Source organism: Tachysurus vachellii, chromosome 6 (genome assembly GCF_030014155.1).
Source record: "Tachysurus vachellii isolate PV-2020 chromosome 6, HZAU_Pvac_v1, whole genome shotgun sequence".
Taxonomy (NCBI): Eukaryota; Metazoa; Chordata; class Actinopteri; order Siluriformes; family Bagridae; genus Tachysurus; species Tachysurus vachellii.
The window spans coordinates 24,045,210-24,070,619 of NC_083465.1; the positions used below are offsets into that span (position 1 = coordinate 24,045,210).

The 25,410-nt window shown below is 37.0% G+C and overlaps 1 protein-coding gene across 1 annotated transcript in view; it reads left to right on the plus strand.

Annotated features, from left to right (window-relative positions):
* Nucleotides 1-25,410, plus strand: part of gstcd (glutathione S-transferase, C-terminal domain containing) — a 119,318-nt gene that overhangs the window by 68,074 nt on the left and 25,834 nt on the right. Inside the window, exons 6-8 of the mRNA XM_060871453.1 lie at nucleotides 15,264-15,379; nucleotides 16,778-16,822; nucleotides 18,691-18,819. Coding sequence (XP_060727436.1) covers nucleotides 15,264-15,379; nucleotides 16,778-16,822; nucleotides 18,691-18,819 — 290 coding nt within the window. The remainder of the gene's footprint in view (nucleotides 1-15,263; nucleotides 15,380-16,777; nucleotides 16,823-18,690; nucleotides 18,820-25,410) is intronic.

Below are 25,410 nucleotides of genomic sequence, written 5' to 3' on the forward strand. Positions count from 1 at the left end.
ACGCTGAATTGCCCTTATTTCAGGCTTCCCTTTATTTCTTTTTACTGGATGGTGATCTTTGGAATACACTAAAGACTTTCTTTCTTTTTTTAGACATTTGAGCTCTCCATGAGAGATTACAAGTAAGTAATAGCTGCATTTTTGTGAAATTATAGATAATTGGAACAAGAATGGTACAAATAGTGTGTTAGTTGTCAATAGATTAACAGTTAGTTGTCAATAGGTCCTCCATAATGTTTCAGAGATTGTGGTGTCATTTTTTCCCTCTCTTTTCCTCAGGGCTTATGTTTATCAATTGTGTCTAGACAGTCTACTTTAAAACAAGCAATTGTTGTTAAACACAGAGAGGTTTAATGAAAGCAGTACAGTACTGGTACATAGACACAACACAGGTAGAGAATATTGGATGATGATATAAAGCATGTGTCTTGGTATTAAGAAAACATTTACTGTATATACTCTCTGAGTTAAGATTGCTTCTCTAACTTGCGTCTCTATCGATCAAATATCCTTGACAAAACAGTAAAAATATATTAAATTTCACACAGCAGGCAACCGTAGCAGTAAATGTGGTACAGGGCTCTCAAGTTCTGAAGACAGGCAAGAGTGACATCTCCAACCCCCCAGCAACACCCCATTTAAAACAGTTCGGCTCAAGCCCAGCCATTTTTAGTGTCATGATTGAGGACAATGTCCCATCCAGAGACAAGCTGTTTCGTGTTGAGGTTTTGTTCAAACCGACCATCGAAAATACCCTCGGTAATGTTTTTTTCATTGGTTGTTGCGTTAAATCTTTCCCATATACAATAGTGCTATTTTCTGATTGGCTATTGTGTAGCCTCTTTTTTTTTGATTGGCTGATAAGTGTCAGGCTCGACTAAGAACTCCAGGGGCGACGCGCTTGATTCCTGCCCAGTTCCATAGAGACAGCGGTGCGGACAGATACATTTGGGGCGCTGCGGCTTATTAAATATATGATAAATAGTTTTTCTGCGTGACATACAATTTGTGGTGGGAGAGTGTGACAAAAGACCGAAATGCGTGACTGTCACGCTCAACGCGTGATACTTGATAGCCCTGGTGGTACAATATGTTAAGCTCCTGTCTTTGTGAGCAGCCTTGTGAGAGATGCCTCGCCTCAGTCTCACTAGTCATCGACAGACTGCAATTGTCTCAGTGTTAGAGTGCACAATTTTTTCTTACGACAACTAAGTAATTTAGCCATTATTAACCTAAATTTGTTTAATATGCAGACTGCAGACAGAATCTTGTTGAGTTCATGTATGATCTAAAGCTTTATTGATTTCATTTGAGGATTTTTTTATAACATTATAATAGATTGCTTTAACCAAATGTACCGTACTTTTTTTTAATTATTAACTAATTACGGTGTACTACCTCATAGTGATCAGCTTTCTCTAAGACTTTGGAATAAACTTTATTAATTTTTACCTCATGGTAGTGTTACATTTACATTACATGGATGGCATTTTGGCAGATGCTCTTTTCCAGAGTGATTTACACTTATTTAATGTATACAGTCAAGTAGTCGAGGGTTAAGTGCCTTGCTCAAGGACCCATCAGTGGCAGCTTAAGCGATGAGCTACCACTTTCCTACAAATGGACAAATAAAGACTTTTATTCTATAGTGCTGGATGAAATCAATAACAAACACGAAAAGACTCCCAAGCCTCTGATCACTGAAATCTGGAAATATCGGTACAAAGTGTTATTTTTTCTTGAAATATTTACACAAAAATGTGTATGTAAGTAATATACACTAAAATGACCAATTACAAACTTTGGGGACACGATAAAGTTTTCTGCTGTGGTATAACTTTGTTATAATGAGTAGTGTTTGTTTAATTTTGTACACATTCTTAAAAATGCCTTTAAACTAATTAGTGTGTATATACTTAGTAATAAGGTGAATATACACACAACAGTACACTTTATACAACCTGTAAAATGCCTCTAATGACTTTGTTACTTGTAATAAACACATCTGCAATCTGCAATCTTGTATATATGCAATCTTGTATTTGTGTGTATATATATATATATATATATATATATATATATATATATATATATATATATATATATATATATATATCAAAGCGTGCTCATAAGAGGCTTAGATTTAATTATGACACGTAAGATTAAGTTGTAAAAATGTATATTGTAAAGGATGTAAAGAAAAAGTATAAAGGATGATTAGTGGGTAATTGGGGGAAAGCCTTTGTTGGGGCAAACTCTTTAGGCAGTGATCACAGAGTACTAAGGTCTAAACACAAATGTGAACTTTTTCTTCAGTAACTTAAAAGAATTATCTTATTATCAAAGGCATTTCTCATTTATCCTTCAAGCTAGTGGTATTTACTCAGTCAAAGGAGGATTTTCCTGTGCAGTGTCATGGAGTGCAGTTCATGACTGATGTTGGATCTAGCCATGTCTCTGCATGAGTGAGAGCCGCCTTCATCTACTGACGTGTAAGTCGAATCAGGCAGGTATCTTAACTTTTACTCGAATACAGAGAGAACCAATTAGGCCCAAATCTCCTACTGTTGTTAAATAACACCATAAATCCATGCTGCTTATGCTGGAGTGCTGCTAGCGCTCATCATTCAAACAATTCATGGGATACAGGCAGTGAATTAGACTTTGAATTAAGGCATGTTGAAAAGATCAATTGAACAAGTTGAGTTGTGAAATGACAGGTTTTTAATGTTCTTTTAAGTCAGGATTAGACCATCACATCAGTTCAATCTCTCAGCACCTATAGGTTCTTGGTAGTCACATTTCATTTTTGAGCCTCAGTTTTAGTTTGGCTTTAGATCATGGGAAGTTCAAAGGTATCCAAAAAAAAATAAAAAATCCAAGACGCAAAAAAAAAAAAGGGAAATGATGGGACAATTAATCCAATAATATTTGTATGAACTCATAAGAAGAATGTTTGCCAGTGGTTCTGTGTTATATGATTAAAATGTTGATTCTGGTGTTTAAAAGTCTTAGCAGTGCTGCAGGGAGACCTGGTGGTTTGTAAGCAAAGTAAACGATTTCTCGATTACTTGATCCATTTTAGCTCTTTTTATCATAATATTTGAACATTTTATTGCTTTCACTTTAACCTACAAATTTTATATCCTTGCCTGGGTGGTTCCCTTTAAGATGTACAATTTCAACCAAAAATGGCTATGAATGGCCTTTAACACAGATCCTTCCAGAGGACAGCGTGTCAGTTATTGATCATACTATGCGTTCCTCCAGAACTTGATTTTGGATAAATTCGCTATTTGAAATCCGCTGTTGAGTAGCAGAGGAAACAGTCCATGACGTGCCTTTCAGCCAACCTGACACAAAAGGGCTTTCCATACTGTTCATAACCCTCTTGTCATCGCTATAAACCCAGAGTTTAACCCAGAATAGAGGAACGTTTCACACTGCTAGCTTGAAGCGAAGGTTGCACCACTTTTTACTCGGGGTTAGCAAGCCTTTCTCCGAAGGAGGCTTAGCAGCACTTTTGCAGTATTAACTCATTAACCCCAGTGTCAAACAGTGTACAGTGTGAAATGCCTACACATTAAATATACAAAAAAAATGAAACCAAGATAAATCCTTAGACCTTTTTCTGCCCTTAGTGTGAAAAAGGAAAAATAAAAACATTTACTCTAACCAGGTTGCACAAGTGTGCACACGCTTTTAGAATAAGTGTTGTGTTCAAAGTAAACCAAGCATAAAAGTATTCATCATACAGCTGGACCAAACATGGAGCATTGAAATGGTGAGAAATTCTAATATACTAAATGAAAAGTGAACTTTCAAAGCATGTTGTATTCCTTTAGCAGAAATTCATGAGCAAATACAGATTTTATCAATCAAAGAATGGCACATCATACTTGTTATCCATTTATAGGTACATTGTCATAGCATGTTTGCATCATGTATGCAAAAAGACTTTCCTGTGACACTGTAGACTTCTTCCATAAACAAGCATCATCTTACAGAAAACTTTATTTAAATCAGCTTATTTTATGTGGAGGATCTGTTTATGAATGGAAATATAGTCAAGAGTAATCCTACGAAAATATATACAGACACTGGAAAGTCACCGATTATTATTTCTACAGTGAAGTACATATTATATGTTTACAAGACCAACATAAATCTGGGTTCCCTGGTGCCTAAAATCACCAGTTTGAACAAAACTTGTTAATGAAGAAACCAAGAAAAGAAAGATTTTATCATAAACAATGCAAAACAGTAAAAAAAAAATAAATAAATAAATAAATAAAATTTAAAAAAATGAACAGAGATTTAATATTGTTAACAAAACAATTGACAGATTTAACAGATATTAAAAATAAATATATGTTACCAAATATTTAGATTTTAATTTGGAGACTGAAATTTAATGAGGGGTCACGGTGGCTTAGTGGTTAGCACGTTCGCCTCACACCTCCAGGGTTGGGGGTTCGATTCCCGCCTCCGCCTTGTGTGTGGAGTTTGCATGTTCTCCCCGTGCCTCGGGGGTTTCCTCCGGGTACTCCGGTTTCCTCCCCGGTCCAAAGACATGCATGGTAGGTTGATTGGCATCTCTGGAAAATTGTCCGTACTGTTTGATTGCGTGAGTGAATGAGAGTGTGTGTGTGCCCTGCGATGGGTTTCCACTCCGTCCAGGGTGTATCCTGCCTTGATGCCCAATGACGCCTGAGATAGGCACTCATTCAGTAGAAAATGAGTGAGTGAGAGTGAGAAATTTAATGAACTCCATAGAAGAGCTCCAAAGTTGGCTAAACTGCCCGATTTCCACAGTCTTGGCAGTTACCTGAAAGCTCCTCAAGCACTCTTTTGCACTGTTATAATGTGGTGGTTTAATCATACAATCATTTTTGTTGGTTGTAATGATTCCGAGTAACGTAACAGCTTTGAGAATTTACTTCATATCTCAAAGGCGATCACATTAATAGTATTCTGATTTCCATGACTTGAATCGCACGTTTCCATGGTGCACTTTTTTATTTATTTAGTTATTTATTTTTACATCCAGATTAGATTAGATTAGATTCAACTTTATTGTCATTACACATGTACAAGTACAAGGCAACGAAATGCAGTTTAGGTCTAACCAGAGTGCAATAGCAGCAAGTGCAGGATATACAGTTTTAACAAGATTTAAATAAGTTAAATAAAGTGGTAATATAGAAGTAATTTACAGATGTGTGTGTACTATGAACATAATATACAGATGGCTATAATTATAACTGAAATCTACAGAAGGATGTAACAAAATATATGGCTATTACTATAAACAGTAATTTACAGATGTGTATGTACTCTGAATATAATATACAGATGAATATATATGTACTATGAACGTAATATAAACATAATATACAGATGAATACTGTATATATGTACTATGAACATAATATACAGATAAATATATATGTTCAGTACTATGAACATAATATACAGATAAATATATATGTACTATGAACATAATATACAGATAAATATATATGTACTATGAACATAATATACAGATAAATATAGATGTACTATGAATATAATATGCAGATAAATATATATGTACTATGAACATAATATACAGATAAATATATATGTACTATGAACATAATATACAGATAAATATATATGTACTATGAACATAATATACAGATAAATATATATGTACTATGAACATAATATACAGATAAATATATATGTACTATGCACATAATATACAGATGAATATATATGTACTATGAATATAATATGCAGATGGCTATTAGTATAAACTGAAATTTACAGAATGTTATGTGCTATAAACAAAATATATGAATATTAATATAATATATTGCTGTTACTATAAACAGAAATCAGGTGGATATATATGCTTCATGACACAAAATATCATTATGTCTAATTGAGGCAGCAGGAAGAGCAGTTACACAGAATAATAAGCAATGGACTGCAGCACAATCATTTCTGTTCCTTCACCTTATTCCAAACTCGTATGCAAAAAAATTAAAAAGTCACAGACAGGAAGATTCTGAAAGCATTTGAGAACAATAATACTCTATTCCAGTAATTTAGCTCATTGTGTTCAGAGAAAGAATAGTTCTCAAGATTATCTTAAGAAAGCCATACTCTTAGTGAATTATGGTGGTGAGAGCATGATGAATGGACCAATGTTTAAGGTCATATGAGAAGAGAAGTTCATCTCATCATCCAAAAAACTCAATCTTGGGGATGTTTTGAGGTTTAAGGACTGTGTCCCTGAACATACCACCAAAGAATACCAAAATAGCCTTCACTGTTTCTTTACTTGAATCCCATTGAACATTTGTGGAGAGTTTTGAAATCGTGAATCCAGCAATTGTGGGGTTCTTATAACTTTGGGGAATGGAAGATGATTTGTTAAGCAGAAGGAGCCAAAAACAAACCACAATGCTTCTGCAAAAAAAAAAAAAAAAAAATCATTGCTCCTAACAGTAAATGATTTAAAGCTGTAATTTGCCAACAGACAACTCTTGATCTCTTAATGTTGGTAATTTGTGGTGTCTGAGTACATTTTTCCCCTCTATTAATTGAATGTTTTAAGTGTTTATGATTTCATTATACTTTTTTGTTGATGGTTATAAAGTCAAGCCTCGTGTGTAAACTTAATGTGAATGTATGGACTCGAGGTCTATTAAATAACCAAAAGTGTCCAATTTCCTCCCACTAAAAAGTGCACTGATTCAATGTAGTTAAATGTGTTTAAGATTACATTTTGAACTTATTTTCCTGATCTCAGTCTTATTTAATGCTCGAGATTACCTTCCTCCCAAACGTGTGATGAGTATTTATGTGCTCCACTGAGTCGGCGCCTGGCACCATCTCACATCTGACAGGGTGTAAACGCTTGACGAGCTGGATGGAGACAGAGCTGCAGTTATGGCTGTCTAATAAAGTTAATTATATACGGTTCCCGTTGGCTCAGGTACACACACGTGCTCGCCTTCCTGTATTGCATTGACAGAGCGCTACATGGCTCTAATCCTGAGAAGACAAAAATAGCGTTTGCATGCTCTGTGAATGCAGGTCTGACTAATCCTTCATATCGCTTCTGAGATTTCAGACCTAAAGAACACTGCTGTTAGCTTTTAGAGAAAAAGAAAATGTGAAAGCGAGTGGCTCGATGCCAAATGCACAGGAGCTGCAGGGCAACGTTGTACCGCAAGTCCCTTAACAGCATCGCCGGAAATAGCATGTTTGCATAAGCGCTTGCTTCGGTGCTGGTTTTGTAATGCATAAGTCATTTGCGATGCACCAGTTCAATTTGGTACTTTTTTATCGAATCAGTTGATTTGAAATAATATCGAGTATTGTGCTGTAAAATGGGCTGGCTGATATTTTCCTCATATCATACCCAGATTCTTGTAGTTTCATGAATATAAAAATTGGTGTTACTCTGAAAAAGCAGAAAAAAATCTGAAGCTACAGATTCAGCACAAAATGCTGAGTCAGGAGTAAAAGGCATGCTATTAGAGGAAAATAATCAATGACTGTGGTGCAGAGGGCTGTGAATAACTCAGTCAATTATTAAACAATAAAAGCACGCGCATCCCAAAGTATTTTATTTAGTTTGTACTCTAGTGATTTGGCAGCAAGTAAAAGTTGAATTTGTCCGTTTTATATATAGTTGCATTTAATGTCATGGAGCAATTTTTTTTCTGTGATCTCTTACGTTATAGCAGCAACAAGCAAAATTGTCACAGTCACCAACTTCTCTCTCTCTCTCTCTCTCTCTCTCTCTCTCTCTCTCTCTCTCTCTCTCTCTTTCTATTAATCTTCCTTTGTTATATAAAAATAATTATTATTAGATTATGTGCCACATCTGCAATCTAATTCTCTTAGAGTGAGCTGTTACTATAGCAACCAATAATGTACAGCATTAGGATGAGTGTAATGAATCTAAATCAGTCATTTGAGTTACAGTCAGCATTAATGTTTGAGCGCGTAGAAAACCGAATAAACATCATCTGTCCAATCAGAGTCAAGAATTAAACAGCTAACAGTCTGAGAGTTTAATTGTTATTTTAAAAAAAAAATGGTTAGAAAAGACAATATGTGATACATAAAGATGCTGTGATCATATACAATACAACAAAATTCAACTTAACTCTCAGCCGCTTATGAAAGGAAGAATAGAGCACGCTGTGATATATATATATATATATATATATATATATATATATATATATATATATATATATATATATATATATACACAAGATTGCATATAAGTGTAATGACTTGATTATTGAGATGTGTTTATTGCAAGTAACAAAGTCATTAGAGGCATTTTACAGGTTGTATAAAGTGTACTGTTGTGTGTATATTCACCTTATTACTAAGTATATACACACTAATTAGTTTAAAGGCATTTTTAAGAATGTGTACAAAAATAAACAAACACTACCCAAAATTCCCAAAATTTGTAATTGGTCATTTTAGTATATATTACTTACATACACATTTTTGTGTAAATATTTCTAAAAATATTTCAAGAAAAAATAACACTTTATACCGATATTTCCAGATTTCAGTGATCAGAGGCTTGGGAGTCTTTTCGTGTTTGTTGTTGATTTCATCCAGCACTATAGAATAAAAGTCTTTATTTTGTCACATGTACATTAAAGCACAGTGAAATTATTTCTTCACATTTCCCAACTTTGGAGGTTGGAGGTCAGAGTACAGGGTCAGCCATTATACAGCACCCCTGGAGCAGAGAGGGTTAAGGGCCTTGCACAAGGGCCCAAAAGGGGCAGCTTGGCCATGCTGGGGCTTGAACCCTGAACATCTGATCAACAACACAGAGACTTAACCATTTTTTTGTGGGTTTTTTTCCTTCTTTTTCCCTATTTCTTGTTGTTTTATGTAGCACCAGGGTCCGAGAGGAAGGTCTTTTCTATGTTATTCTGTATTGCCTAAGCTAAATATGGTCAAAATGCCAATAAAATCTAATTGACCTGAGTTGATATTGCACTGCCCTCCTGCAAATTGGGAGAAATTCGAAAATAATTTTCTGAAAGTTTCATGAACATTTTATAAGGCTTCACAATAAAGTGCCATTTTGAATCGTTATTATTCTGAAGCCATTTGATGAATCATGTTAATTTGTGGTTAACTGTCATCTTATTGTTGTAACATATTACTCTACATTAGTTGCACAACGTGCGATGTCAAAAACCCATCTGTTCTAGTAATTTGTTCTCTAGGAAAAAGAAATGGAAATAAATGTTTAATGAATGAAGATTGTCACACTAATACACTGTAAAATTGACATTCTGTGTGTGTGTGTGTGTGTGTGTGTTTGTGTGTGTGTGTGTTTCCTTCAATCTGGCAAGCCAGAAATATGTCACAGTGAACTGTAAATCTTGTTGTAGCTGCTGTAAGTATGGGTTTTGGAATTGGTGTAAATTATCATCATGTACGTCTGACTCACACTGAAGCTCACACAGGTGAGTTGGTGAGTCAAACATGCAGGCTGATATCTACAGAAAGTCTAGTTTCTCACTGCCTGTGTCCCGAGAGTAGAAAAGAGACAGTACAACACACTCATGCACACACACACACACACACACACACACAGAATTCCAAAAGGCTTTTTAAGCAACACAATTAGCAGTTCTGTTCCCTTTCATTCATCATTTCCTTCTTTGTCTGTCTCTAATAGAATGATAATTGCTGGGCAAATTCAGGGCTGCCTTTTTTCCCTTATTTATTTATATATTTAATTATTTATTTTTTGTGCCTTTTTCTCCTACAAATGTCAAATGTTCTAATTTAATTCAGGGTGAAATGCAACCATTCTAAATCAGTTCTTTGTGCATCGTTTTTTTTCCCCCTCAGTTATCCACTTCCTGTCTTTACAATCTATTTTTAATTATCATTAAAAAAAAAATCGTAGGCTTATATTAAACCAGTCAGAATAAAAACTCTCAAATGAAAAAATCCAAAAAGTAAATAATCCAAAAAAACATGACTTGTCACGTTACAGAGAAACTAAATGTTCCGTCTTGATGAAAGCAAATCTGACACTGAGACTCTTTCCATAAATGTTAGAGAAATAAACGTCTCCTTACAGAAATCTTCAGCACATCAGTGACCGTTATACTCTGTTAAATAACAGCAACTCTTTAAAATCTGTTTATTATTAGGTTTTGATTATGTGCTGCATCTCTGATTCAAGTCTCTGTGAAGAAGCTGTTACTATAGCAACGGTGATGTATTAGAACAAGTGCGGTTGCTCAAATTCAAATTGTATTGGTCACATACAGACTCATACACAGTATCACATGTAGTGAAATGCTTTTTAATGACAGTCCGTATCATAGAAATAGAATGGAATAGAAAAGAAATAGACTTAGGAGTAGGACTGTTATGAGTAAAGTGCAGATACTGTATAGTGACGTGACATACGGCTCGGTGACCCATAAGTTCGGTGACCCATACTCAGAATTTGTTCTCTGCATTTAACCCATCCAAAGTGCGCACACACACACCGTGGAACACACACCCGGAGCAGTGGGCAGCCATTTATACTGCGGCGCCCGGGGAGCAGTTGGGGGGATTCGGTGCCTTGCTCAAGGGCACCTCAGTCGTGGCCAGCCTGAGACTCGAACCCACAACCTTCGGGTTACGAGTCAGCCTCTCTAACCATTAGGTCACGACTGTAATTCCTACAATCAGAGCTGCTGTTAGAGAAAATGAACACATTCTGACCAATCAGAATCAGGAATGGTTAAAATGTTAGATTATTTATCAGAAGGTTGTAAGTTTAAGTCCCAGGACCACAAAGCTGCCATTGCGAGCTGCCTTTGCGAGCCTTAACCCTCAACTGCTCAGACGTATAAATGAGACAAACATAAGTCACTCTGGATGAGGACATCTGCTGAATACTGTAAATGTAAATATTCCTGATTTATTGAGCCAAATATGTTTAATGGCAAATATATGTACTGTAGATAACTAATGAAAACATTTCTGTAAAAATATAGAATTTTTATAAAATTGAGTGTGAGTGAGTGAGTGAGTGAGTGAGTGTGTCTGTCTATTTAAATCATAAATATAATTTATTTGTATGTTTATTTATTTATCTATTTCGTACTGCTGCTGTTTGCTTTCTGTGACAGTGTAACAGTACAGGCTCATGAACACTTAACTGCATTGAAATCCTGACTAGTATCGAATTATTAGAATCATTGGTAAGGGATTATTTATCGAATACCAGTTGATAAAATGTTTCATTTTCTAAATTGTCTGCACATAAGCAGAGAATTGCAGTGCACTGAAGAATTGATTGTTTTTCCCTCTAACTTTTTCCCTTCGGCCTTCAATTTATATTTCTCGATTCCATGCATCCTGTTTCCTCTACATGTCTGGGCGCTGCTCCATGCTAATGTGTTATGTTCCTGTGGGAGTTGAATTGGCAGGCATCGGGGATTGCCTCATTTCTATTTTAACTCTCCAACTTTGTGTCTCACACTCCAACTTGGCATCTCCGCTAATACCCACGCACTCATTATTTATTAAATGCCGCCAAACCTCCATCTCCCTAGTACCCACTTTCTGAAAGCTTGCTGGATACAGTGCAATTTTGCTTGTTTAGACCTTGTTTGCTAACTTTTAAATATCCCATTTTCCTGCCAATCACAACCAGCCACAGGGACCGAAGCCGTGGCCTGGAACGCGGCTGAGGAATCAAACCACCTGGGCCGTCCGCCATGGCTATTTTATCATCTTGCATACACAATTATTAATAAACCTGATGAGAGATGCTTGAGCCGAGTGTTGAAATGTTCTGTCTCTCACCTCTTTGATGAGAAACCACTTTTAGTAAATGCTTTGTCACGCACAGTTGCAGGAAGCGAAGAGTTTGTGTCGGTGTGAAGGTGATGGAAACCATTCTGCCCTGACACATATGGTGCTGAAAACATTTTTCTGTTAAATGAAACAAATGATCAGATCAAAGGAGGTTCTATAAATGGAGGAAAACTCGGATATGGACCACCATCAATCAACCGATCATGACAAACCGTTAACCTTCTAATCAACATCTTTGAAAGGCTAATTGTTATTGCCATATGCCTTGTGTGATGATGTGAACTTACACACATGCAGATTCCAGATCAGTTTTTAGATTATTGGTATTTTATTTAGTTTATTGAGTGCTAGCTGTTCAGAAGACTGACTTTATTTTGAAGTTGAAAGATCTTGTTCTTGTTTGCTTCCTGTTCATTATCTGTTCATCAAACTTTTAGCAAAAAATTGCCTCATTAATGTCAAATTAATTTGGGACATCTTTAGATGTTTTTTCCTTTTTAAGAAGAAACTTCACACATCATATCGTTGCATCTGTTTAGCTCTTTCTGCCAGTTAAACATTTGCATGAAAAGCTTCTGTACTGAATTATAGATAAAAATGAGCTTTTTTAATAGGTTGCCAGATTGTTCAGCTAATAAGAGATTGTGAGGAACAAACAAAATTGTGAGGAAACGAAAACAAACCGGTTTGTGGACACGGTTCCCAGATTGATCATGTGCTTTACATCTTTTCTAAATTGTTAATCCTGGTCAGGGCATCTTGGACCCAGAGGAAACCTCTAAAGGGAAAAAGGCTTTAGAGTTTTATAAAAGCTTTTTGTAGGGGTTTGTGGATTGATTGATTGGTTGGTTGGTTGATTTATGGGAACTGCATCCCTACATATCTAGTCTATACTGATATCCTACTTATTTGTTTCTCAGTTGTGATTCTCTACCTATAGAAGGAACCACAGTCACTTTCATTAACCTTGTGCCCACTGTCCTGCTTTCCACACTGCGGTTTATATCATAGTGCACCATGTGAACGCGTTTCAGAGTGAGGAAGAGATCAGATGTGTGACTCGGGAGATGATAATGTGATGCCGCCTTTGTTTTTGCTTACAGTCAATTGAGAGATATAGGATTCATTGCTTTATATATCTTTTTTTTTTTTTTTTTTAATTTTCTCTGGACGCGTTATCTAGATTGCTATGGGCACAACGGGGCCATGAATCACCGAAAGAGACGCCCTACCTTGACTTCAGAAAAGGCTTGCTTGCTTCTTTAAGTGTAGTATTCTCTGTTAAATAAAATCTTTCTCAGAGTGTGTAAATGTACACCATGCTGCGCATTAAGATTTTTACCACTTATGTCTCTAATGAAGTAACCGTGTGCACAATCATTTATTTATTTATATCCATTGTTGTTGAATTCTCATATTCTGATTGGTTAAAATAATTCAACCTGCTGCAAGACAGATCACAGATTCCAATGTTATTCTTTGTTGTAATGATATAACGAGGATTTCTTGGAAGGAGATCTTGATTGGACATTTATGGAAGGAGTCTCTAGTGGTGTTTCTTTGCCGTAGTAATAATGTTTATCAATGGGTGACACAACTAACATTTCTCTTAACAAATCAGTTTGGTGCTTATGTATAAAATCTCATACGAGATGAAGAAGTGGTGTGTGCTCTTTGACACGGATCACGTGACCTCTACGGTCTTCCATATTTGCATAATTTTTTGCATTTAATATTTGTTAAATTGCTGGACACGCCCACATCTAGTCGTCAAAGCTCACTGTCTCTCCTGTTTCTGGAAACCGCCAGCTCTCGTTGAAAAGAAATGACTTTTGACCTCTTTGTTGATGTGAGTCACTGAATGCATGAAAACTAACATGGCAATAAAATGACAAGCTTGTCTTAGTAACAGAGAGAAAAAAGTGGCTTGTGAAAAGCTGCCTGTTTATAGCTGCTATAATGTAGGTGATATCAGGAGCTAACTTGTGTTGCAGACATTCTGCAACACTCATTTAAAACTTTATAGAGTTAAATAGTATGAAATGTTATTCTTTAATAAATAAAGGATTTAAAGAATGGCATTTCATAGTTTTTAACTCTATAAAGTTTTAAATTAGTGTTGCCTATATATTTAGCATTTGGTGGACAACTTTGGGGTGGTGTCAGTGATTGTTGATTATTTTTCGGGTGGGAGGGGAGGGGAGGGAGGGAGAGAGAGAGAGAGAGAGAGAGAGAGAGAGAGAGAGAGAGAGAACCATGAGAACATTTCTCATGAGAGAGAGAACATTTCTATATTTCTGCAGAGATTGAGAGAAGTGAGTTGGATGGATGGATGGATGGATGGATAGATCTGCAACAAAGTGGATAGATTTTATTGTTTTTTTTCACTTAAGGAAGTAATTACATAAATAAAGTAATAAGTAAATAATAAGAAATAAGTAATAAGTAACTAAACATTTACACCTGGTCATATGAGTGTTCAGATTTAATGGTGTTCCACAGATATACTGGTAGTCAGCAACCTACATAAGGCGTATTCATGTGTGGGTAAGTTCTAATTTTAAATGACACTTATTTGGCAAAAAAAAAAAATTCTGCCAAAAAAAAAACAAAACAACATTTTATGTTATATATACAATTATATACAACAAAACCAGTAACTATTTTGCGTATACTGCTGCGTTGCATGCTTCGTGCGTCACACACAAACTTTCTTTATTTTTCTTTCATCACAGAGCTATATTTTTCATCTAGAGGTGTGATTCTTTTTTTTTTCTTTAAAGGTTTCCTTGGATTCTTGATAACCCATATTCTTTCTTCGTCTTTCAATCTCTTTCAGGAAATGAAAATTTGAAGGTTGGAATTGCATCATTTGTTTCTAAGAGTGAAGAAAACTTGCATCAAATTTTGCATGCATATATATATATATATATATATATTAGCGGGTGTAAATTTTAAAAGAGGATAGAAAGAAGACAAAAGTGATAATTATACAAAAGAGGTTTTTTTTTTAATGAAGCAGCCGATCTTTCTGTAACTGTCATTAACATCCTACTTGATTTTCGAGGTTGTTGAACTGTTGTTTGTACTGAAGACTAACAGAAGGTGTGAACTAAGCTAATTAAGCCCAAAAACAAGTTTATAATAGTGGACCTGAGCATATGCTTAATAGAAACTCTCAATAATAAATACATACTGTATATGCGTAAAATATGTCAAGCCTTGGTGGCTCTTATATTTCCTAAAACCGTTATAAAATAAATTGTAATTCATCTTTAGTCTAGTGAATTTGTACAGTTACAGTAATCTCCAACTTTATAATCTGTCATATTTTGGTATCTTTATTGTACAGACTTTGTGATGAGTCGTTTATCATTTGTTCTCAGGTAAGATGTCAGACACTCGAGCTCTACGTAAGCGGCAGCAGCTGAACAATCTTGTCGCCATGGTGAAGATGCTGGCTGGTACTAATCACACTATAGTGGACTTCTGCAGTGGAGGAGTAAGTCTGAAAGGTTTCTTATGTAAATATTGAATTTGGAAACTGTAAATGAAGACCATCCTATTTTTTTTGTGGTGGGTACTGATGCTACTGAAAACTAAACTGCCACATTTCAGACAAAAAAAAAAAAGATTTAATTCAATTCAATTTATGTGTACACCATTTTTAACAATTCACATTTTCTCAAAGCAGCTTAATTAAGTTACTATGTATTTCTAACATCTATTCCAAATGAACAAGGCTGAGGTGATGGAGGTAATGAAAAAGTCCCTGAGATGATATGAGGAAGAAACCTTGAGATGAACCAGACTCAGAAGTGAACCTCATCCACATTTGTGCGACACTGGACACGAAATAACACCAATGTAAATAATGTTCTTTCTACAACAGTTTGTAGTCGAGCGGAATTAAGCAACCCGGAGCTCCTGAGGAACTAACGGGTTAGCGCAATTTCAAAGTTCATCACAAACCCAACACTAATTCCAAATTATTACTGATGAAGACCCGACCACAAAGCAACAGTAGTTCAAAGACGGCAGATTTGGTCAAAATAATCTAAGATTAAAATAAAAAACTTGCATTTGGACCTCACTATAAATTGGCCTGTTCACCCGAGCCTTTATTCATACAACATGCAAATTAGAGATATCCAGAGCAACTTACATTGACCTTATTTATACACATAAGCAAATGAAAGTTAAGGGCATTGCTTAAGGCCGCAGAAGTTGCAGCTTATTGGTGCTGGGATTTGAACTCACAACCTTCTAATGAACAGTCCAACATCTTAACTACTGAGCTTCCAGTATATATATATATATATATATATATATATATATATATATATATATATATATATATATATATATATATATATACTGTATATATAATGCAAACATTATTCATAGATTATTCAAAGTCGTTATATTCACATCATAACTGATTTTACCTCAGCGACTCATAGCAGGAACACTTGTTGCTGTGACTGAATTTTGGCCAAAAAGAAAAACCTTACATTCGTTCACACTCCAAAGTTCAACTTTAACTGTATTGTAACAGAAAGGTTTGAAAATACTATTTATATCAGCTTAATCAGTTCTCTTAAAGCAGTGACCCACTTGCCCCAAACCATTTTTAACTTTATTTCTCTCACATTGTATAGTGTGTGAGACTGACACATGTACATATACACACTGTCATGTTCTTTGGTGTTTTTGTTATGCCGTGCACAGCAACCATTTCTGGATATTCAGTCTTTCATGTGCAGTTCACAGGCGTTGAGGCTCGCAGGGCAAAACTCTGACGGACGGAGCTCGGCTATGACGGCCAGCCTTTGATCTGATGGTACTTTGAAAGCTGCATCTTGAGACTTTCTTCTTTTGTTTGTGTGTTTCATTTCAGGGCCATGTTGGGATTGTTTTGGCACACACACTTCCTCAGTGTCGGGTAAGTCGGCATCGCTTTCTTCTTTTGTTCGTCTTTAGTCGAGGCGGAGATGAAATTCTACACGCGTCTAAAACGAAGACTGGAGTATTTACCTCCAGGTAGCTCAGTGATGTCTGGGGTTTATAAACTCACTCTGACTCGACTTACACTGATGCCAGAGATCAGTAATGATTTATTGAAAGCTTAGGTTTACACTCACTGTACACTTTATTAGGAATGCTGTATTAATAATAGGAAGTGCCTTCCTTGGCTCTCAATACAGCCTCAATTCTTCAAGGCATGAATTCCACAAGATGTTGGACATATTCTTTTGAGATTCTGCTCCATGTCGATATGGTTGCATCATACAATCCATCCCTGCAGATTTTTCAGGTGCACTTTTATCCAGCGTATCTTCTGTTCTGTTCATGACACCAGTCTTAGATGATTTATGTTTTTTTCATGCTGTAAGCAGCCAATAGAAGATGTTAAATTGTGATAACAACGATGTTCAATTAGGATGTGATGATTGATTGGTATTAAAAGCCTATATGTGTGTGAAGAAAACATTCCCCACACTATTACTCCACCTCCACCAGTCTGGACAGATGTCACAATGCAGGTTTAATGCCATCCATGAATTCATCCTGAATTCATCCCAGATTCTGGCCTTACGTTCTGTGCGCTTCAGAATAAATCGAGATTGATCAGACCTGATTGCATTTCCCAGTCTTTAACTGTCTAGTTTTGATGACTCTGTGCCCATTGCAGCCACAGCTTCCTGTTTTGGGGTGACAGAAATGGAACACGTCCTTCTCATCTTCTGTTTAACTCGTCCACCTCACAGTTCAACCAGCTGTATGTTCTGAGATGCTTTTCAGCCCACCACAATTATTCAGAGTGATTATCTGAGGTATTATTTCATTTCTGTCAGCTCAAACCAGTGTAGCCATTCTCCATTAAAGGTGCGGTGCACAATGTTTGAAAGCCAATGTTGACATTTAAATTCACCTAAACAAACACGCTCCTAACCCAAATGGGTGTCACCCCTGTTTAGATAGCTCTGCCCCACACATACATAAGTAACCCAGGCAACTATTATGGTGGAACCTGCTGGGGCAGCTGGCTGAGGGGATATTTTTATCAATAAATGAACTCAATGAGTAATACTATGGTAATACGTACAAATGTGTTTTTGTAGTACTGTGTGTTGTACCGTGAAAGGTTTATCTCTGTCTCACGCGGAAGACGACGTTCAAACACCTAGAACCCGAGGCAGAGGAAACTGCAGGTATCCGCCATGTCAGTGTTTCAGTCGCTTTCTGCTAATGTCAGACAAGCGCACTGAACACTCTCTTTGCCGCATATTGAGGAGAGACGCTCCTTTCTGCTAATTGGCTACAAGTTTGTTTTGTTAGTCGGCCCGACTCAGTTTTCTGAAGCATTTTTGAAATATCGTGCACCCCACCTTTAACCTCTTTCATCAACAAGGCTGTAGAAGGCTGTCTGCAGAACTGATGCTCGCTGGATGTTTTTTCTTTATGGCGCCACTCTGAAACTGTGAAAATCCCAGGAGATCAGCAGTTATCAAAATACTCAAACCAGCCCATCTGGCACTAACAATCGTGCTATGGTGAAAATCACTGATATCACTTTTTTTTTTCCCCATTCTGATGGTTGATGTGGATATTACCTGAAGCTTCTGGCCTGTATCTGTATGATTTTATGCATTGCACTGATTATACGATTTGTTGATTAGAGATACATGAGTGAGTGCATTTGTAAAGGTGTTTCTGATAAAGTGATCATTGAGTGTACTGTATAAATACAGTAGGGTGTGCTGAAACAGGAAACAGTGTGGTATAGTAAGATTGTTTTTTTTCCTTTAGGTCATCCTTATAGAAAACAAAGAAGAGTCTCTGGTTAGAGCAAGAGACAGAAGCTCACAGCTCGGGCTTCAGAACATCAGCTTCATCCAGGCAAACCTTGACTACTTCGTAGGAAACTTCCAAGTCGGGGTGAGTGACGATCCAATTAAAACGACGGTCTAATCTAATTACAGACAGGTCAACCGAAGCTTGTATTCATTTACAGAGACGTTAGCGATGCATCTCGGGCACAGACAGTCGAGTGCGTACACTGACAGCAACATGAAGACAGACGGCAATTTGAATTTACAAGACATTAATATTCAATGTAATTTTTTGATTACATGCATAATAACTGAGCGGATATGTACTATAGGAGTCTCTTTAAATACCTTCTTTGTCTTCTTTGCAGCTGATTATTTGAAATTCAATTAAACGCTTTATTCAGTACATGTTTTAACCTCAGCATCTTGAGGACACGGTCACCGATGTGTCGTTTGTTGTTAACCACCAGGCTAGGATGATAACATTTCTTATTCAGCAACGTTAAGCCGTACATCAACGCTAAGCAATTTCTGTGCATTTAAACCTCCAGTTTTACTTATTTTGAAGTCAGGAATGCATATTTGAGTGCAGCTTTTGTTTGCTAGCACTCACGCAGAACCGAGTTGTTGAATTGCTGTTTTTTTCCCCCACCGTCGTAAGTGGGAATGGTTTTGTTAGTTCTTGCCTATTTGCGGTCTGAAATACCAGATTCCGCGAGAACGAAACTGTCGACTTTTAAACCACGGCTCTGCTAGCACTCCCACTACTTTAACACCCAGAAGAGTGCTATTTTCTCTAAATTAAGAAGTCTTTATACTAAGTGTAGCGTTAAAAAGTGTTGATTTTCAGAGTCGTCAACAGCAATAATGACTTGGTTTCATCAGAAAACAAATCGTACATTATGTTTCACTAAAGCGTGGTCTGGATAAGAAGGAGGATAGATGAGGAGAAGGAAGAAGAGGAGAATGAACAGAATGATGAAGAGGAAGATCATGAGCAGGAGCATGCTAATGATTTTGGCTACAGCAAGGTCGAGATTTCACATCACAACTTCCTCCCAAGCTTTCACGCTTGTTTCGTTGCATAAGAACCTCAAACCGCAACTGCTCAGTCGTATTTGTGAGGTGGTGAGGAGGAGAGCGATGGTGTGAGTAGCAGAATTTTGAGGAGGAGGATGGAATGAAAAAAGAGGAAGGTGGAAAATGAGGATGTAATGGATGATGGCAGTGGGATTGTCAAAAGGTTGATGAGAGGGATGAAGAGGAAGATGTCGATAAGCAGGAGGATGATGATGAGAAAAAGAGGTGACGATGACAAAAGTATACATTGTCGGTGTCATATATACAGTACATTACAGCACAGTAAAATGCTTTCTTTGCATATCCTAACTTTGGAGGTCGGGTCAGAATGCAGGGTCAGCATGATAGTGTCCCTGGAGTAAAGAGGATTAAGGCCCTTGCAGATTAAGGGCCCAACAGTGGCACCTTGGCAGTGCTGGTGCAACAACCTCAGAGCCTTAAGCACTTGCGCTGGAGTGATGACAACGATTTTGTTGATGATCATGATGATGCAAAGGCAAATAATGAGCAACTGGAGTGGTGAGGAGGAGGATAAGGAAGAGGAGCTAGGAGAATGTGCATGAAAAAGAGGAGCGGTGACAATGAGCAGGAGGAGAATGTTAATGAGATATCGAAGCAGGGAGATGATGAAGAATTGGAGAGCAGAAATAAGAAGGAGAATAACTGAATATATAGAGAAGACCTGAATGAGAAGTAGAGGAAGAGAGTGATATGGAAAATTATGATGCAGTGGTGTAGTATGATGATGATGATGATGATGATGATGATGATGATGATGATGAATAGAAGAATGATGTGGAGATAAAAGGATTATTAGAAAGAAAAGCAGGATAAGTAATGATCCGGAGGAAGAGGAGAATAATTCTAATAAAGAAGAGCAGAAGAAAGGATGATGGGTATTCTGAGGAAGAGAACCGTAATTATAAGAAGGAAGAGCAGGAGAAATGATGAGTGTGCTGAGGAGGATGAGAAGGAGGAGTAGGATAGATGATTTTGAATTGCAGAGCAGAGATAAAGATAAGAAGAAGACTGATGTGGAGCAGATTTGAATAAAAAGAGGAGGATGATGTGGGAATTGGAATTGGGGGAAAAAAGATGAACCGAAGAATGATGAGGCAAATGAGGAAGAAGAAGAACGATTATGAGGTGGTAAATGATGGGGAGGAGGAGGAGAAAGAGATGGAAGCTGGATACGCCGAATTTCCGCCGAAGTTCCGCCATCATTATCATCATTGATCATTAATCGTTATCACATATATATATATATATATATATATATATATATATGTATATATATATATATATACACTGAACGAAATGATAAACTTTTGTTTTTACCCATTTTTCATGAGCTGAACTCAAAGATCTAAGACTTTTTCTATGTAAACAAAAGCCTATTTCTTTCATATATTGTTCACAAATCTGTCTAAATCTGTGTTAGTGAGCACTTCCCCTTTGCCGATATAATCAATCCACCTCACACGTGTGGCATATCAAGATGCTGATTAGACAACATGATTATTACCAGTGTTGTATAAAGTACTAGAAAGCAATACTTGAGTAAAAGTACAAGTATCGTACTAGAAAAAGACTTTGGTAGAAGTGAAAGTTACCTTTTAGAATATTACTCAAGTAAAAGTATCAACTTAAAGTATCTGATATTTACTGTACTTAAGTATCAAAAGTCATTTTCTGATATTTAATGTACTTAAGTATTTGAAGTAAAAGTAAAAAGTAAAATTTCAGTGATTTTCGGTAGACATAAGACGCACTTCATCCGGTAGGAGGAATCTTTCATTCCAATGTACAGAAACATTTCTTGCAAATACGGCCACGGGTGTATAACGTTATCTTCTTCACCCTGTTCACCACTATCGTCGGGGTGGTCGTCTACGATAACGGGAGGTCCTCCAGTAGGTGCTTCCATGGCAGTTTTAGTTGTGCAGTTGTGCTCCTCCTTTGGCAACATTACACTGAAATAGAGCGTGCGGAGCTGCGTAATGTGATCTAGGAGCAGTGATTCACCAAACCTCCCTTATTGCAGTCACACACATTTCTTCTGATTTTATTTTGTAGTAACGATTAACGAAGATGCTTAGTGGAAATATAACGGAGTAAAAGTATACATTTTATCTAGGAAATGTAGTGGAGTAAAAGTGAAAGTTGACATAAATAGCGAAGTAAAGTACAGATACGTGAAATTTCTACTTAAGTACAGTAACGAAGTATTTGTACTCCGTTACATTACAACACTGATTATTACACAGGTGTGTCTTAGGCTGGCCACAATAAAAGGACACCTGTATCCATGCTTATCATGCAGTTATCCAGTAGATTTTGCAGATTTTCAGTCATTGTATCACAAAGAGAATGAGGGAGAATGATCTCAGGTCTCTGACTTTGCCCATGGCATGTTTGTTGGTCTCAGATGGGATGGATTGATTATTTCAGAAACTGCTCATACTCTGAGATTTTCACACGCAACAGTCTCTAAAGTTTACACAGAATGGTGCGGAGAGCAACAAACATCCACCGAGCTGCGTTTCTGTGGGTGGAGACAACCGAGGTGAGCAGAAAAACATCTCGCAATAGACAACACACCTAACCCTGAGTTGTATTATTTTATTTAGATATTTATTATGAGTTGGAACGAATAATTCTGCAAATATTTTTTATTTTATTTTTTTGCTGCTGCTATGTCATCTAGAGACACACTAACATCTCCGAGCTCAAATACCATAGCTACGGAAATGATATAATTTGTCTCTATGACATTTCTGCTTTATGTCAGAGATGTCTACATTTACATTACATTTATAACATTTTTATAACATACAGATTTTCTGACCGGTCAGAAACGTAATCTCCACACAATATAGACTCAAATATTTTAACATAGAGACAAAATAAAGGCTTATAATAGACCAGATTTTAAAAGCACTAATATATATTTTTATACGACAACCATCACAGTCTTAGTAACAGGGTTTAGCCCCGCCTCCTCTCTAAGATAAACGTGTTTATGTTTTTCTGAATCACTCTTAAGCTAAGATTCTTAGTTAGATCATTTGAAGCTAAATTAATGGCCCAGCAGTGGCAGCTTGGTGGCACTGAGTGTCGAAATCACGACCTTAACATTAGTAGTTCAACACCTTAACCACTGAGCTCCTTAACCACTGAGCTACCACTGCCCTTTAATCATACATGGAATATTTTTTTAAACGTTAAACGTTGTGCACTTCACCCAAATTACCTTTTTATTTCTTGGCCTATTGAGCAGAGTTTTGAGTGCAGACATTTTAAAGGACAAAGGACTGCTGTTCCATTTGCCCTGACATTGACATCTGTGATGGAGATAAGAGTGGGGAGATTTTCTTCTCTCTGTTTGTTTTCTTTTATTTAATCTCTCTCTCTCTCTCTCTCTCTCTCTCTCTCTCTCTCTCTCTCTCTCTCTCTCTCTCTCTCTCTCTCTCTCTTTCTCTCTCTCTCTCGTTATTTATTTATTTATTTTTCACACCCACAAGAACCTTGAACAGGCCATATATTTTTCTGGCTAATATCAAGATGAAAGGCCCATTAGGCATCAGACTGGGCTTTTTACTACATGGTGTTGGTTAGATTCTTGAATGTTACATAACCCATTGGTACGAATTGTTATTGTAAGTAATGACGGACGTTACGGGATCATTATAGATCTAAACCCCGATTTTGATTTGCCTTAGAATTGTTGAATTGGCTTGGGAATTTGTCCAAGATTTGTTGATTTAGTTTCTCATTTTCTTTCTAATGTTTTGTTGAAAAGCTGTTGATTTCCCCTGACCACAGGGGTTTTCTGTGTGTAATCCACTATGGAGATTGAACGGCTCATTTCTTCAGCAGAGCTGTTCTTTTGATTGAGTTACATAACACGGGCCTCACTCGAGTGACGCTGTGTGTGGCTGTGCTGTTAGTGTTTTGTTGGACGTCTGTGTTTTTTGTGCGCTCATTGCCCTAATGAGACGTTTCAGCTTGCTCTACGCTCTGTAGAGACCTGCTCCACTTGGCCTTCCATCCAAACCATGTGCTGGTTGTCAGCCTGGCAAATTGTCAGTCTTCCCCACACACAGGAAGTTTATATCCTCTTAAATGTGCCTATGTGGTTGGGATTTAGAGAGATTTCTCCTGGGAAAGCAACATGTAATAAAAAGTTCGATATTTTTCCATGTGGGTGTCTTTCACAGGATGCGAGCCATTGTTTTTGCATTCTTGCTACCCTAAAATTTTGCTTGGTTCCCTGGTTCGAGTCTGAGCTCAGGCAGCTGTCGTTTGCGTGGGTTTTCTCTGGGTTCTCCATGAAAAACATAGGTGTGAATATAGATTTTCAAACTTGAAATATTTAACTCTTTGTCTTTGTAAACTCCAGCTAAACAGAATCCTGGGTTTTCCTGTCTGACGTTTCACACTGCTCATAATTTACCTGGGGTTAACGCTTAACACTGGCTGTTCATAATCTGACATCTCACACTGTACATTTCTAAATCCCTGGCTTAACCTTATTCTTATTATATTATTCATGTTTGTGGTTTCATAAATCCAGCATGTGACTGCTTTTAATGATGGCTTCTCTAACTTTCTGTTCATTGAGGGTGGAGGAGGGAGAAGCACCAGTCTGCCTTTCTGCTCCCGAGCAGATCTTGTTATACCAATATTTTTTGGTCCTTTTTAAAATAGTCCTGTAGTTGATCAGGTGTTCACTGATATCTAACTTCCACTAATTTTTCAGTGTCATGAATGTCCCTCACGCTACGGCAAGCACTTGTTCACTGCTGCTCAACACTACAGACTCCCGAGCTGATTGAGTGTTGCTCCATCCTGGTTTTCAGGTGAGATGAGGCACGAGCTGTTCGGTTTCTGATTGCTAAGCATCTCGCTGTTACATTTTAACACAGCATTGTTTCACACTGTACACTTTTGACAAACATTTGTGGGGTTAAAACTATAAAAGAGCAGGAGCAGGTTTTTATAACCTGGAGTAAATAGTGACACAAACCCCACTTCAAATGATAACCCACAGATTAAAAAGCCTTAATGAGTCTGTGGATGTTGCATGGTGTTCAGTGTTGTGGTCCAGGTTGTGTTCAGTGTTCCTGGGGTTCCATCCAGGTCCAACTTGAAAATGACTTCTTTACTGAAGATGAAAGAAAACTTTGTTCATGCGGTTTTAATTTCTTTCTAGTATTGTTTATTTATATATATATATTTATTAATGTTTTAATATTTAGTATGTACCCAGAACTCCGGTCTGCTCGATTCCCCTTGGTTGGATCAGACAGCTTTGGTGCTGCTTGTGCAATGAGAGTCTCAGGATCTGAATGATCTGGTCTTGCAATAACAGCGTACAGCTGGATATCCTTTAGCAGTGCTCGGTTATGTTCTGTCTCACACACCGTCTGCTTAGATTCTACCTCAGAAGCCAGACAGAGTCTGTTACTTACGAGCTCATCTGGGGTTTGAGGCGTGAAAACGAGTCGCCGCAATTTCTTCTGACAGTCACACATAAACTTGTACTTTCAGCTCCAGGCTTGTGTGGAGATGTGAGTAAACATAGCAGGAGCGATGTACTAGGGGGAAAACTCTG